The sequence below is a fragment of the Schistocerca piceifrons genome, chromosome 1 (assembly GCF_021461385.2).
Source record: "Schistocerca piceifrons isolate TAMUIC-IGC-003096 chromosome 1, iqSchPice1.1, whole genome shotgun sequence".
NCBI lineage: Eukaryota > Metazoa > Arthropoda > Insecta > Orthoptera > Acrididae > Schistocerca > Schistocerca piceifrons.
Window position 1 is genome coordinate 548,664,761 of NC_060138.1, and position 16,611 is coordinate 548,681,371.

The 16,611-nt window shown below is 38.9% G+C and overlaps 1 protein-coding gene across 1 annotated transcript in view; it reads right to left on the bottom strand.

Moving 5' to 3' along the window:
• Nucleotides 1-16,611, bottom strand: part of LOC124749001 (sodium channel protein Nach-like) — a 126,069-nt gene that overhangs the window by 41,376 nt on the left and 68,082 nt on the right. The window contains exon 7 of the mRNA XM_047248965.1: nt 7,216-7,417. Within this exon, the coding sequence (XP_047104921.1) occupies nt 7,216-7,417 (202 nt within the window). The remainder of the gene's footprint in view (nt 1-7,215; nt 7,418-16,611) is intronic.

The following is a 16,611-nucleotide window of genomic DNA, read 5'->3' on the forward strand; positions in this document are numbered from 1 at the left end:
GTCAATGCCAGGCCAGTACACATGACGGTGCGCCAGAGATTTTGTGCGAGACACACCCCAGTGCCCTTGGTGAAGGAGGCGCAAGACCGAAGCACGCAAAGACGCAGGTACCACAACACGCGGCGAAGCATTGTCAGTGGAGAGGAGGATAACACCATCCCTAGCCGTGAGGTGGTAGCGCAAAGCTTAGTAGTTCCGCAATGGATCAGAAGTCTTAGCGGACGGGTGATCTGGCCAACTCTTCTGAATACAGCGTAAAATCTGGGAGACGGTAGGGTCAGAACCCGTAGCAGCCGCCAGCCTGTCCCCAGTGATGGGGAACCCGTCCACAACCCGATGCTTGGCAACATCCAGGTGGAAACCCAAAAGTTCATCCCTATCGAATGCCTGATCAGGATCCATGGGAAGGCGAGACAGAGCATCAGCATCTGAATGTTGATCTGTTGGCTGGAAATGAATCTCATAATTGAAACGAGACAAGTAAAGAGCCCAAAGCTGGAGGCATTGTGTAGGCTTGTCGGGAAGTGACGTTGATGGATGAAACAAGGAAACAAGTGGTTTGTGATCCGTAACAAGATGAAATTTTGAGCCATAGAGAAAAACACCAAACTTATGAAGAGCATAAATAATGGCCAAAGCTTCTTTTTCAATTTGAGAATACTTTCGTTGGGCATCCGTGAGCGTTTTGGAGGCATAAGCAATGGGTTGTTCCGAGCAGTCAGAAAAATGGTGCGCAAGGACTGCACCATCCCCATATTGAGAGGCGTCTGTGGCAAGAACAAGATGTTGGCCAGGTCGATAAATAACCAGGCACGGGGCCTGTTTCAGCACAGTCTTCAATTTCTGGAAAGCCGCTTTGCATGACGCGGACCAGTGAAAAGGCATGTTTTTATGCAACAGGTGATGCAACGGCTGAGCCACCGAAGCCGCAGATGGTAAAAACTTGTGATAGTATGCTTTTTTCCCCAAGAAGGCCTGCAGTTCCTTAACAGATGTAGGGTGGGGAAGGGCATCGATCGCAGTGACAGTTTGCTGAAGCGGACGAATACCATCCCGAGAGAGTTGAAACCCCAAGTACGTGATAGATGCCTGAAAAAATTGTGATTTCTGAAGATTACACTTAAGACGGGCAGTCTGTAAGACATGAAAAAGTGTGCGGAGATGTTGAAGATGTTCTTCCACGGTGGAGCCAGTGACAACAATGTCATCCATGTAATTGATACACCCAGGGACAGGGACAGGGAGCAGTAATTGTTCCAAGAATTGCTGAAAGTGAGCAGGGGCGCTAGCAACCCCGAATGGCAAGCGTTGGTATTGATAGAGGCTGAAAGGCGTGTTAAGGACTGGAAACGGCCGGGAAGCAGTGTTGAGAGGAAGTTGATGATAAGCTTCTGACAGGTCAATTTTAGAAAAATACTGGCCTCCAGCAAGTTAAGTGAACAGTTCTTCAGGACGGGGCATAGGGTAAGTGTTGATGAGGCATTGAGCATTTACAGTGGCTTTGAAATTGCCACAGAGACGAATATCACCATTTGGCTTAGCAACGACAACGACAGGAGGGGACCACCCACTGGAAGTGACAGGATGCAAGACCCCTGAAGTAGTGAGACGATCCAGCTCCTGTTTTACCCGATCATGAAGGGCCACAGGAATGGGCCGAGCCCAAAAAAACTTAGGCCGAGCAGTGGGTTTGAGCATGATATGAGCTTCAAAGTCGTTTGCATGACCTAACCTAGGAGAAAAAAAGGGACAAAAATGTCATCAACATGGAATCCAGTTGAGCATAAGGAATAGCATCAGAGACAATATTGACAGAGTCATCTATGGAGAACCCAAAATCACGAAAGGCATCGAAACCAAAAAGATTTTCTGCATTGCTCTGGTCGACCACAAATATGGGAACAGTGCGAACGATGGATTTGTAAGATACCTCAGCATTAAATTGTCCCAAGAGAGAAATCTTCTGTTTGTTGTGCGTCCGTAATTGCCAAGTGACAGGTGACAGGAATGGAGAACCCAACTGAAGATACGTCTGAGAATTAATTATAGTGGCAGCAGAACCGATATCCACTTGCATGCAAAAATCTCGACCAACGATTTGGACAGTGAGGAATAACTTCCCTGAAAGGGAAGAAGTGCAATTGACAGACAACACAGAATCAGAATCAGTGTCATGTTCATGAACAATATGTATGCAGTCGGATTTGCAAACGGAAGACACATGACCTTTCTTTTTGCAATTGTGACATGCAGCCCAACGTTGGAGACAATCCTCGCGTGAATGTTTCGTAAAACACCACGGACATGAAGGAAGTTGCCAGGGGATTTACTGCAGTTTCTTAGTGGGTTGTTTACGGCTAGGCCGAGGCTGCGCGTGGGAGCACACTGCGGAGATATAGCTAATGACGAGAAGCGCCCCGCATTTGACGCCGCGATGAAATCGCGAATCACTGCTGTTAGAAGCGTTTGCTGTTCAAGGAGATTTTGCAATAGTTGCTCAACAGTAACCACGGAACCCTGTGGGTCAACGGTGAAAAGGAAAAATCCCATCCTCGTCGCCAATTGTTATAATGTCAAGTTTAACACATATATTTCAGAACGACACAACACATATAAGTCACAGTGTAAGTTGACAAGCAAGACACGTGTACACGTTAGCATTCAAATGAGCACTGAGTCCCAGTCTAGCGGCCGCTGCTCAGCTGGCCGCTTAGGTGGCACAGCTGCTGCATGGCTGGCAGACAGCGCTGCATGTAGAGGATGCGCGTAATTGCGTGGCGGCGCTTTGAATGATCGGCGAGTCACAACACCCGTCACATGCCTAAACTTTGCTAATTTTATTATGTTTGGTTTTGTTTATTATTATTGTTCTTACATATGGAGTAAATTCTTACTTAATTACTTGACAAGGAAATCAATTTGTGCCAATAATCTCAGGAATTTAAGTCTCTTACCTGTGAATTTCATTTCATTGTTAGTCATTCTTGTGCATGATTAATGAAAGTTTGTAATTTATCCCCACCTGTTGATCCATTGGTTGGCTAAACATTATTGTTTATTGTCTGTGTTGCTTACAGTTAACTTAATGTGGTTCCTTGGGGACAGATCTAGATAGGTAACTAGCTAGCATCATTACTTACCCTTTTTAATAGTGAGGGCAGGGTTTTGCAACTGCGTGGATAATATCCTAACTAACATGGATAACTTACATCTCTGACCATCACATGCTTTGGAATTTCAATGTATATCTAAAATAAACCCCTCACTCAGTAAAATGAAATGATTTTAAAAAAAAGAATATTAGATAATAACAGTATCAAAAATCTCAACAACATGTTAGGAAATGCTGCATAGACTGACACAAGTTGTAACAGAAACAAAAATTTTGCTATGACTTCTTCCACTGTTTTGACATTGCATGTATAATGAAAACCATAACATTGAAAAATAATCAAAATATGCATGATAGTACCTGGATAGATGATGAAGCACACTCAAGGAAGGAGTTAATACTTTACAATGAAAAATGTTAGAAAAACAAGAGAATTTGCAGTTGAAAGAAGCATTCAGTAAGTATCATGTATGTTATAAGTATGTAGTAGTAGGCCTACCTACAAGAAGTATCATGTAGCTCACCTAATAAATAATGGATGCAATAGGCCCCTACTACTGCTAGTGTTTGGAATGTCATAGATAGGTTCTGGGTAAGAAATGATAATTTCATTAATGAGCTCCATAAGAAACCACAATGATACTATAATAAAATGCTAGCAGCATATTTCAAATATCTTTAATGAATATCTTTCTTATGTTGGTAAATATAATTTCAATAACCACAAATGTAACTTGAAGGGCAGTACTTCTCCATATTCTACATACAGTATGTACCCCCCCCCAAAAAAACAAAAACAAAAAATGCATAGTACAGGCATTATGAAATGCTAAGGCTGAAGGAAATGACGGACAAAATATAAGCACATTAAAGTCTTACACTGACAATATATCTGAACTGATTTCCATTGAAGTTAATAGCATCTTAATATTGGGAAGCTTTTTTACAGACTGAAAATAGCCCAGGTAACCATGAGTTTCAAGAAAGGTGACAGACTGGAAATCTTCCCTGTCTTCTCAAAGATCATAGAAAAGATAATATACAGTAGAATTATCACATTTTAAAGTGAACATAATCTAATATTTGAAAAGCAAAATCGTTTTATTAATGCCAGTCAACTGCAGCAGCTACTCACAGTGTATTGATGGGGTCACAACTGCTATCAAGAACAAGGAATATGTTGCAGGTATATTCCCTGATCTTGAAGAAACATTGACTATGTCAATATAACAAAAATCTTAGAGAAATTGTGGAACATAGGTACCAGAGGAATTGTTCATGATATAATTAAAATTTTACCTAATCAAGAGGATGTAGTTTTATTGTTAAAAATGATGAGAGGCACACACATTACTGACATAAAATACGAGGTACCCGAGGGCTTGGTACAGGGACAACTTATTTTCCTTATTTAGGTAAATAAGTTACTTTATTACTCCCAAAAGATAAATCTGAATGCTAATGATACATTTATTGTGCGCAAGTGTAAATATTCTGACCAATTGGAAACATTGTACAGCTGTTTTACAAATGAATTAATTCAGTACTTGAATGAAAGTCACCTCATTGTCTGCAGCAAGAAAACAGCAGTCACAGATTTCAAGTCTTCTATAAGACCATCAGATTTTGAAACTCAATTGTGAACTAGAACTAATTTAACATTAAAGAGAACTATATGAAATTTCAGGGAATAACAATACAAGATAAAATTCAGTGTTTTATGTGCGTCCATTCTCTGGCAAGTGGACTGGCTACAAATAACTTTTCAATAAATATCTTAGTGGAAACTGAAATGATACCTGTGAACTATGAGCTGCTTATCATGCACTGATATTATCCAGTACAAAATATGTATAGAACAATGGAACGCCACAGCACCAGCAAACCTTTACAGGCTTTTAAATTTGCAGATAAAGGCTGTAAGAATAATTTGTGGTGCAAAACCAAAAGACTTGTGCCATAATCTATTCCCAAATGCTGGGATATCAACCATTACAAACATACGCATTTTTTAAATCAATCATTGTGGCCAAACTCCTTAACAAAATGCAAACTGTGACCTGCACAAACACAATACAGAAAGATAGATTAGTTTCCTCTAATAAGCCACACAACTACATTGTATCAAAGAAATCCACAGTATCAGGACTGAGGTTAGCCAATGTATTGACAAGTTCAGTCACATCCCTTCCCACAGCAAAATTTAAAGCCAGATTAAAATCAATGTCGATTACCAACACACAGTACTCTGTAGATGTGTGTATCTGGTTTACACAGAATATAGAAAATTTCATATAAGTGCCATCCATGTATATTAGTATTATTTAATATAATCATGTAACACCCAATTTTTATTTCCAGCCATTTCTTAAATAAATATCTAAAATAAGTCTGAGTGGCAAAGGTGAAAATTTTGTACTTTCAAATGAGGTCTCGCATACAAGCAAGTTACTTGTAAACTTGTATTGTCATATCACAGGTTGCTGTAAAATATATGAGAAACAGTCTATATACACTGAAGCACCAAAGAAACTGGTATAGGCATGCATATTCAAATACTGAGATATGTAAACAGGCAGAATAAGGCACTGCAGTTGGAAATGCCTATGTAGGACAACAAGTGTCTGGCACGGTTGTTAGATCAGTTACTGCTGCTACTACAGCATGTTATCAAGATTTAAGTGCATTTCAATGTGGTGTTACAGTTGGCACATGAGCAATGGGACACAGCATCTCAGAGGTAGTGATGAAGTGGGGATTATCCCATACAACCAATTCACAAGTGTACTGTCAATATCAGGAATCTGGCAAAACATCAAATCTTCAACATTGCTGTGGTTGGAAAAATATTATGTAAGAACAGGACCAATGGTAACTGAAGAGAATCATTCCACATGACAGAAGTGCAACCCTTTTGCAAATTGTTGCAGATTTCAATGCTGGGGCAACAACAAGTGTCAGCTTGTGAACCATTCAATGAAATGGCATCAATATGGGCTTTTGGAGCAAAAGGCCCAGTCGTGTACCCTTGACAAATGCAGAACACAAATTTTTGCACCTCACCTGGGCCATTCAACACCAACATTGGATTGTTGATGACTGGAAACATGTTGCCTGGTCAGGCAAGTCTCACTTCAAATTGTATCAATCAGATGGATGTGTATGGGTATGGAGACAAACCCATGAACCCATGGAGCCTGCAGGGGACTGCTCAAGCTGGTGTAGGATCTGTAATGGTGGTGGGGTGCATGCAGTTGGAGTGATATGGAACTTCTAGTATGTCTAGATATGACTCTGACAGGTGACATGTACATAAGCACCCTGTCTGGTCACCTGCATCCATTCATGTCCATTCTGGATTCCAAGGGTCTTGGACAATTCCAGCAGGACAATGGAACACCCTACATGTCCAGAATTGCTACAGAGTAGTTCCAGGATTGCTCTTTTGAGTTTAAACCATTCTGCTCGCTACCAAACTCCTCAGACATGAAAATTATTGAGCATATCTGGGATGCATTGTAACGTGCTGTTCAGAAGAGATCTCCACCCACGTGTAATCTTACGAATTTATGGACAGCCCTTCAGGATTTACGGTGTCAGTTCCCTCCAGCACTACTTCAGACATTAGTCGAGTCCATGCACATCGTGTTGTGGAACTTCTGCATGCTCACGGGGGCCCTAAATGATGTTAAGCAGGTCTACCAGTTTCTTTGGCTCTTCATTTCAGAAAAGTAATCATTGTATCATATGTGTTGAATGAAGATTATCATTATTATTATTATTATTATTATTATTATTATTATTTATAATTATTATTACCACTATATTTCTCACAGTGCAATCAGCTTTCTGCAACTACTAAATTTATAGTAATAAATACAATTCATGTTTTTGGACACATAATGTAGGCCCTAGCAAGTAAAGTTGCATAGACTTTTAGTCTCCCTCTGTGTAATAGTCAAGAAAGTTCTTCAGTGAATGGATGAAAAATTAAAAAACATCTCCTTGTCAGAAAATTTCTCAAAATTGTCTTTGCTTTATCCAACTGTGTCTTCCAGTACACCATGTTTTATTGAAATAAAAATGTGGAGATTTTGACATACCTGTTGAAGGATAGAAATATGGTGTACAGTTGCATATTTGTCTAAGATGTTCCATTCTACAATAAATTACACAATTTCCATAGGAGTATCTAGCTCTTCCTAAATTTCTGTTTTCTCCACTTTCATCTTCAAACAGACACTGGCGCTGGTCTATATTCAGTGTTCTTACAGCTGGAGTGCTGTATGTTGATTCTGCTGTGATCTAAAATGTAAAAAATTTAAGGACAGTGTTTTTGAACAACTGAGACAGAGAGTTGCTTGTGTCATTGCTGATTTTAGTTGTATAGATGTTATGCCATAGTTTAAGGCATGTTGCTGTACTTTATATTTTGTCTTGTAGTGGTGAAGATATAGGAGTCTATAAAGACACCATTAGTTGTTTTTCATACCCAAACAAGCGTGTTTGAGTTCAAAATCGAGCTATGTGAGACCAGAATCAACTAGGGAAGTCTTTATAGCATCTGAGGATGTCTTCATCATTGGGAGGCTTAATGTTGGACATAGAAACATGTCTTAGACCATGGTATAATGCCTATACAAATAAAATCACCAAGACTGTAAGTGCTGGCCAAGAAAACCTACACTGCCAAATGTTGTTTGTGTCAGTACTTTGAGTTGTGTTTTATTTATTTATTTATTTAGCACTCATATTATCACATTCATGGACTTGTCAAAGTACAGCACAGTATGAAATATTACATATTTACATCATGTACAAAATCTTATCATTGGTATCAACAAATCTTTTTTTTTTTTTTTTAAAAAAAAAAACTTTATTCTGCTTACGTACATACAGATAAAAGAAACGCTTGTGAAACCCCTTGGCTGATTTTACTAAAACTATTAAATACCAGTACTTTAGTTAAGTAGGCATTTTAACTTACAGCACAAAAGCTAAATGCATTATTTGTTTAGTTGAAAACACTAATATTGGAGAGACCAGCAGAAACTCCAAGTACTTTGAGTTTTTGGATGCACACACAGCTTCTTCTCAGGCAGAGGAGAGAATGAAGAAGGAGAAACATTTGAATGCTTTAAAAATAATGAAAATAGGGTTTCATTAATAGAAAAGGAAATAAAGTGCTGCTACAAGTATAAAGTAATCTTTAAAGCAGAACATAGAGGGTCTGATGTCTTCAGCATCTAATGCACAGCTGCCAAAGAGGTGAAGGTTATGAAAACAGAGTACATGAAGTAATTAGCAAAGGAAAAAATTAGTATACCAAACGATTTGTAAATAGATAAAGAAAGGACAGAGGGAAAGACCAGCAGAGTCTCACAGGTTGACTGAGTGTGGGTGAAAATGAAAGGGGAATAAGTGGACCATTTTAAGAATAAATAAAGAAGGATGTAAGGGATAACTAAGTCTTAGAATAAGTCATACACAATCATGCTATTGAAACAGATATATTCTAAGAACCTGGATGGAGTTGTAAACTACCAATTCCCAGTTATTCTGCTGAAACAAAATTCTTCAATTTCATTACATGTACAATGTTTTTGTATATGCCACCATTATTATTATAAGTTTCCACATTTAGATTTCCAAGTAGATTGTTGAGTATAAGAGTCTATTTTAATGCTTTCACATAAAACTGTACTCTTAATTAAATAAATGTTATCAACAAGTGAGCTGGAGCAGATGCCAAAAAGGTGAGGCAAGAAAAAAGTTATATAATAGATAAAATTATGATCTTGTAAAGTTATCTGTTTGTAATGAAAATCAGATAGCTGTATACCACACAAGGCTGTATGAGAAACAGAGCCCATTACAAATGGATAATTATGGAACACATTTTATCAAAAATTCTCTTCTAAAAATTAACATTGATTGTGTAAACAGAGGTCTTGTAAAATTTAGTTTACTCTGTTCATCCATGAGAGGCATGATCAGACAGTAATGTCCAGGTTGTTGTTATGTTCTTTGACTTTTGGAAGGCAGTGAATACAGTTCTCCACTCTTGTCTAGTGAAAAACATTTGTCACTGCTGAGTAATGAGCTATAATTGTGACTGGATTCAGTGCTTTATTGAGATAGAACTTAACAGTAATATGAAATTGACAGCTGTTGAAGTGCCCCAAGTTGATATTCGCAACTGTCTGCTGTCAAAAAGTGCTTTCTCAAAAGAACTGAAAACAGTCAAAGTGAAGCCTCTCTTAAAAAAAAGGCATGAAAACAAAAGGTCCTTATCATCCCTATCATTCTTTTTTAAAAAAATAACAAAGAAACTCTATTATAAGGGTTTAAGAAATTCATATTTGATAAGGACTGACTGATACTCACGGTATAGAGTAGGGATTGTGCAGCACTCTGGCACAGGTGGTGAGGGGAATAATGAGGCATGATGTGGGGAGGGGCAGAGATATAAGGATAGAGGTGGGGCAAGGTGGTGTGCTACTTGTGGCAGTGTGCAGGAATGTTACAAAACAAGAGTGTTTGGGTATTTGGGGACCAGCCTGTAAGCGCTTAAAATCTTACGTACAAAATAGGGAACAAATAGTTGTACTTGCATTCCAATAAGGGAATAACATAAAATCCTATTACTCAGGAAAACTTTGTTCAATTATGGTGCATCACAAGGCTCCATGATGAGACCAGTTTTGTTTCTGCTTAATGTAAATGTCATGCAACCAACCAGCCCACATCACAAATACATTAAATTCTCAAACAAAGCAAATGTGCTACTAAAAGGAACAACCGAACGGGAGTTATGGAATGAAATCAAAACATGAATCTCACAAACTGGTTTTCTGGAAACATTCTAACAAATACATAGAAGAGTTACTATGAATCTCAACATAGTACAGAATAAGCATATGTTCACAAGAAATGCCACAAAGTTTCTTGGAGTACTAATTCAGAAAGATCTGAGATGGGTCCAAATACAACATATATATTGCTGAAACAGAATATCTGCTGTGATATGGATAATCTTCTGGAGAAAGTTGAGTGCTAGCAAAGGTTGTTTCACAGCCCAAAAGAGAATTTTATGATCCATCAAAAGTGTAACTCCCATAATCTCTAGCAAACCTTTATTTGAAAAAACTGCCAGCCCTTCCCTTGTCTTGTCTCTATGTTTTGCAAGTAATAAATTTCATTAGGAAAATCTCAGATAATGATAACAAATTTGAAGTTACAAATGAGGGTATTCAATCGCAAAACATAGTATTCAAAAATAATATCAAAACAAAATGGACCATGCTGTCAGGAAGAGAGTTATACAACAAACTACCTACTGACATCAAAATAATCAGAGATATTTCAGCAATGAAAACAGATGTTCATGCCTGCCTACTTCAGAAATGTTATTGCGTTATAGCTGATTATCAATCAGTTTAAAGACATAAACCTGTACATTGTTATTGTAGTAATATAATGATAGTGAGAAATTTGAACAGATTTTTTAAAGTATAAAACTGTAGCTGAATTTGTTGGACCATGTGTAAATGTAGCTAACTGAACAGTTGCATTGCTGCTATGGTTTGCTATGATGAAAATGATATAATATGTCACTCTTTTTAGCAATATTTTGTAAAGACTGTTATATTCAAGAAAATGTGATTACTTTTGTTTGTTTAGAGTTTGTCTGGTATGGCACAAGATTTGATCAGTGTAATATCTCAATGTACTTACTGTATAAGAATTATTAAAAAGGACCAATGAGAAATACAAAAGAACACAATTCTGAGGGTACCCCAACGGAGTTTTACAGGGGCATTACTGTCCCAGACGTATATAAGCAATCTGACAAAATCTGAAGCTGTATGAGACTGTTTCTAGATAAGGTAGTTGTCTACAAGAAGTTTTCAGTGGCAAAATACTGCAAATAATTGCCAGAAGACATTACAGTCAATCAATGATTGGTGAAGGAACTGGAAGGTGACACTAAATGTAAATAAATGCAACATATTGTGCACAAATAGGCAAAGAGCTCCAGTACAGTTTAATAACACTGCTCACAAAAAATTGCTGGAAACAGAATAATAACATACCTGTAATAACCATCTGGAGTGACCTAAAGTGAAATGGCCACAAAGAAATAACAGTAAGGTAATACACATCCAAGACTGAGATTCAATGTAAGGCCCTCAAATAAGAAAACTAGCTCATCTATGATATAAGTGGTTTATGGAGGACTCTTTTGTTGGTTCTTATGTGCTGTTCACCTGGGTGGGAACCTCACCAGGTTGGGTAAATAGAAGATACAGTGAAGGCCCATCCAACAATAACAAATTACATCATGTGATCATTTAGTAATTGCAGGAGCTACTTTTGAATGCATTACGGGAACAGCAATGATCAATGTCTTGTAAATAATTACTATTAAAAACAGTCTTGATCACGATTTATTTAACAAGGTTGTGATTAAGAGGGAGACAGGAAGGGGAGAGAGTAAAGGAGAGGGGTGAAAAGAGAGAGAGAGAGACAGACAGACAGACAGACAGAGAGAGCCCACAAGGGGGATGGGGAGGAGGACGAGTGGTGGTGGGACAATGCAGTATATGATCTGGATAGCAAAGGAGTGGTGTGAACAGACGAGAGAAAAGAAAAGGTGGAGTGAGACAGTGGGAAACAAGTTGGTGGAAGTTTAGGCCTGTAGGATTGCAAGCATGTGGGATATACTGGAGGTACAATTCCCAACTGCACAGTTCAGAGAAACTTTTGCTGGAAGGGATCATCCTAGTGACCCATGTAGTGAAGCAGCTGTTGAAGTCATTTGTGTTTTTGTGTGCAGCATGTTCAGCTACTTAGTGCTCAAGTTTATGATTTTCTAGGCTTACCATACATCCAGTATTAGCTCAGACAGTTCTGGTTTTTTAGTGCTGTCTGTGGCTATAAAAATGGTTAGAGTTTGAGAATTTTTTGTCTGATGTGGACTTTTTTTTAAAGCTTTAGACCTATATGTTAGAGTTCACATTTTTAAACATTCTTTTATGGCTGTACCCCTCTCAGTTGATGTGAGGGCAACCACTGATGTCATGGGGAGGTTCAGAACAGCTTTTCACTTCATCATTTGGCAGCACAGCAGGGGCTGTGGATTTATTTTGTTTTTGTGTGTGAAGTAAATCATTTACACATTTTTGCTCATTTTATCTCTATTGGTTTCTTGTCTTATCATTTAGCAATAGTAAAATAAAAGTGTGTGTTTAATGTTAACCTGCAATAGGAATAAAAAATGTTGTAGCTGAGTAATGATAGTAACAATAAAAGTGTTTACTGCACACCATGTGTTGGAGAATTTCCTGTTACTCATAAAGGAAAGGGTGTTGTTAAAGACCACACAAAAACAGATAAACATAGAAATGGTATTAATGCTACTGCCTTTGTTAAATATAAGAGATATTTTAAAGTGAAAAATGGCAGTAACAGTGATCTGGATTGTGCTTCTAAAGCTCTGCATTTTCATACCACACTGCTACACATGAGCTCAGTTTCAGATCAGAGTGCACCTCCAAACTGGTTAAAAAGTTATGTGACCCAAAATTTTCATCAGCTAGAACCAAAATCAGGATGATACTGGGTGAAATAAACTAAGGTAGTTATTGTTAAAACTAGTGAAAAATACAAATGAATACATGAAGTTTAATGTTTCATTGAACTTTAGGACTTTTAAGTTGTTTAAAAAGTGTTTCCTTGGCTGGATCAAAAAAAAAAAAAAAAAAAAAAAAAAATCGTAATATGTCCTGACTAGCATCCAAAGAAATGTAATAAGCCTAGGTTTGTCACAGTTTGGCAGTGGTTGTTTATGCAAGTGGGCAGTTGGTTACTTGTCATGCCCATGTGGAATATTGTACAGTAGTTGCAGCATGGTTGATAAACAACATGGCTGCTGTGAAACTTCCTGGCAGATTAAAACTGTGTGCCAGACTGAGACTTGAACTCAGGACCTTTGCCTTTCGTGGGCAAGTGCTACAATAATGAAGCTTTAGAGCAACATAATTAACAAAGGAAGTGGCTACTCGGGTAGCAGAGTACTTGTGGCGTGCACATGGGTTTTTTTTAGGCTAGGCAGTAGTGCGAGGTGTCCTGATGAACACTCACCAGTCGCTGTGCAGGCAGGGAAATCAGGATGCATTCAGTGTAAAGACACTTCAGCTATCAAGATACTAGCAGTAAATTTTCAGAGTGTTTGGAATAAAATTCCTGAATGTACTGCCCTCCAGGAAGGGTGTGGCATGCAAATTATTCTCAGGACTGAGACCTGGCTGAACCCTGAGATAGGAAGTTCTGAAATATTTATTGAGGGTTGGAACGTGTATCGGAAAGACAGATTAGACACCGTAGGAGGTGGTGTCTTCATAGCAGTTGACAAAAATATTTTGTCTACTGAGGTCAAAGTAGAGTGTGATTGTGAAGCTATTTGGACACATTTAACAGGGCTAGGAGAAATAAAGTTAATTGTTAGGTGTTATTACCGGCCACCAGGTTCCACCATGACAGTTTTAGAATCATTCAAAGGGAGTCTACACTCTGTGCCGCATAAGTACCCAGATCATGCTATATTAGTCGGAGGCAACTTCAACCTACCTAGTATAAACTGGGTATGGATTCATTACAGGTGGTACAGAGAAGCCGTCGTGTGAATTACTTTTGAACACATTATCCGAAAACTGTCTTGATCAGCTAAATCGATAGCCAACGTGTAATGGAAATATTTTAGATCTGGTAGCCACGAACAGACCAGACCTCATCAATGGTGTCAGTGTTGAGACAGGGATTAGTGATGATGATGTTGTCATTACGACTATGGTTACAAAAGTTAAAAAGTCAGTCAAGAAGGCTAGGAGAGTATTCTTACAAGAAATAGCAGATAAGCAGTTGTTAGCATCCCACTTAGTAAATGAATTGACTTCATTTACTTTTGCTATGATGGATGTGGAAGAATTATGGGAAAATTTTAAACACATTGTAAATCATGCAATGGAAAAGTATGTGCCGAAAAAGTGGGTTACGGACAGAAAAGACCAACCGTGGTTTAACAGTGCAATTCGGAGAATGCTCAGGAAGCAAAGACAGATGCACTCATGGTACAAGAAAGATCGGGAGAATGAGGACAGCCAAAAGTTAGTAGAGATTCGTGCTGCTGTAAAAAGAGTAATGCACGAAGCATACAACCACTACCACCATCATACCTTAGCAAAAGATCTTGCTGAAAACCCAAGGAAATTCTGGTCTTACATAAAATCGGTAAGTGGGTTGAAGGCTTCCATCTCACTGATCAGTCTGGCCTGGCAACAGAAGACAGCAAAACGAAAGCTGAAATTTTAAATTTAGCATTTGAGAAATCTTTCACGCAGGAGGATTGTACAAACATACCGCCATTTGAGTCTCATACAGATTCCCGTATGGAGGACATAGTGATAGACATCCTGAATGGGTTGAAAATAAATAAATCACCAGGTCCTGATGGGATTCCAGTTCCGTTTTACAGAGAGTACTCTACTGCATTGGCTCCTTACTTAGCTTGCATTTATTGTGAATCTCTTGCCCAACGTAAAGTCCCGAGTGACTGGAAAAAAGCGCAGGTGACGCCTGTATATAAGAAGGGTAGAAGGTCAGATCCTCAAAATTACAGACCAATATCGTTAACATCGGTTTGTTGCAGGATTCTCGAACATATTCTCAGTTCGAATATGATGAATTTCCTTGAGACAGAGAAGTTGCTGTCCATTCATCAGCACGGCTTTAGAAAGCATCACTCCTGCGAAACACAACTCACCCTTTTTTCACATGATATCTTGTGAACCATGAATGAAGGGTATCAGATGGATGCCATATTCCTTGACCTCCAGAATGTGTTTGACTCGGTGCCCCACTGCAGACTCCTAACTAAGGTGTGAGCATACGGGATTGGTTCCCAAATATGTGAGTGGCTCGAAGACTTCTTAAGTAATGGAACCCAATACGTTGTCCTCGATGGTGAGTGTTCATTGGAGGCGAGGGTATCACCTGGAGTGCCCCAGGGAATGGTAGGTCCTCTGTTGTTTTCTATCTACATAAAAGATCTTTTGGATAGGGTGGATAGCAATGTGTGGCTGTTTGCTGATGATGCTGTGGTGTACGGGAAGGTGTCGTCGTTGAGTGACTGTAGGAGGATACAAGATGACTTGGACAGGATTTGTGATTGGTGTAAAAAATGGCAGCTAACTCTAAATATAGATAAATGTAAATTAATGCAGATGAATAGGAAAAAGAATACCATATTGTTTGAATACTCCATTAGTATGTAGCACTTAACACAGTCATGTCGATTAAATATTTGGGTGTAACACTGCACAGTGATATGAAGTGGGACAAGCATGAAATGGCAGTTGCAGGGAACGCGAATAGTCATCTTCAGTTCATTGGTAGAACTTTGGGAAGATGTGGTTTGTCTGTAAAGGAGACCACTTATAAGACACTAGTATGACTTATTCTTGAGTACTGCTCGAGTGTTTGGTATCCCTATCAGGTCGGATTGAGGGAGGACATAGAAGCAATTCAGAGGCGGGCTGCTAGATTTGTTACTGGTAGGTTTGATCATCATGCAAGTGTTATGAAAATGCTTCAGGAACTTGGGTGGGAACCTCTGGAGGAAAGGAGGCGTTCTTTTCATGAATCGCTACTGAGGAAATTTAGAGAACCAGCATTTGAGGCTGACTGCAGTACAATTTTACTGCCGCCATCTTATATTTTGCGGAAAGACCACAAAGATAAGATAAGAGAGATTAGGGGTCGTACAGAGGCACATAGGCAGTCATTTTTCCCTCATTCTGTTTGGGAGTGGAACAGGGAGAGAAGATGCTAGTTGTGGTATGAGGTACCCTCCGCCATGCACCGTATGGTGGATTGTGGAGTATGTATGTAGATGAAGAATTGATTAAAGATTAGTTGTTGTGGGAAATACATTTCACCATACTACAATATTTGTTTTTTGCATTGGGTCTTCACATGTTTCCTCATGCTACTAGGACTCTACGACACTGGTATAAGCTTGCTTCCACTGCATCCCTAATCATTTACTTATTCTAATTTTCTATTTCTTCTTATTATTATTAAATATTATTATTATTACTGTACTGACAAAACCATTTAGGATAGGGAAAGTTATTTTTGTGAGATATTCTGAGCACAAGTCACAGTCAGGTGCAGGCCAGATTGCAGTGAGTTATGCATCGGCGCATTAGCAAAACAGGGGCACACAGCCGAGTATAAATGGTGCCGGTTTTCTAACGAGATTCATTCAAGTGTGGCAGCTCTCCTGGATGGGAGGGCATATCACACCACCGTGCTACATGCAGCAACAGATGGTGTGCCAGCATCCCAGTCCACGGCCGATTGTTGGTTCGACCCTCTGAGGCCAAAGTGGGGTCTGCAGTCAGCCACTATTCGGCTCACTATTGCGCACAGTCGTC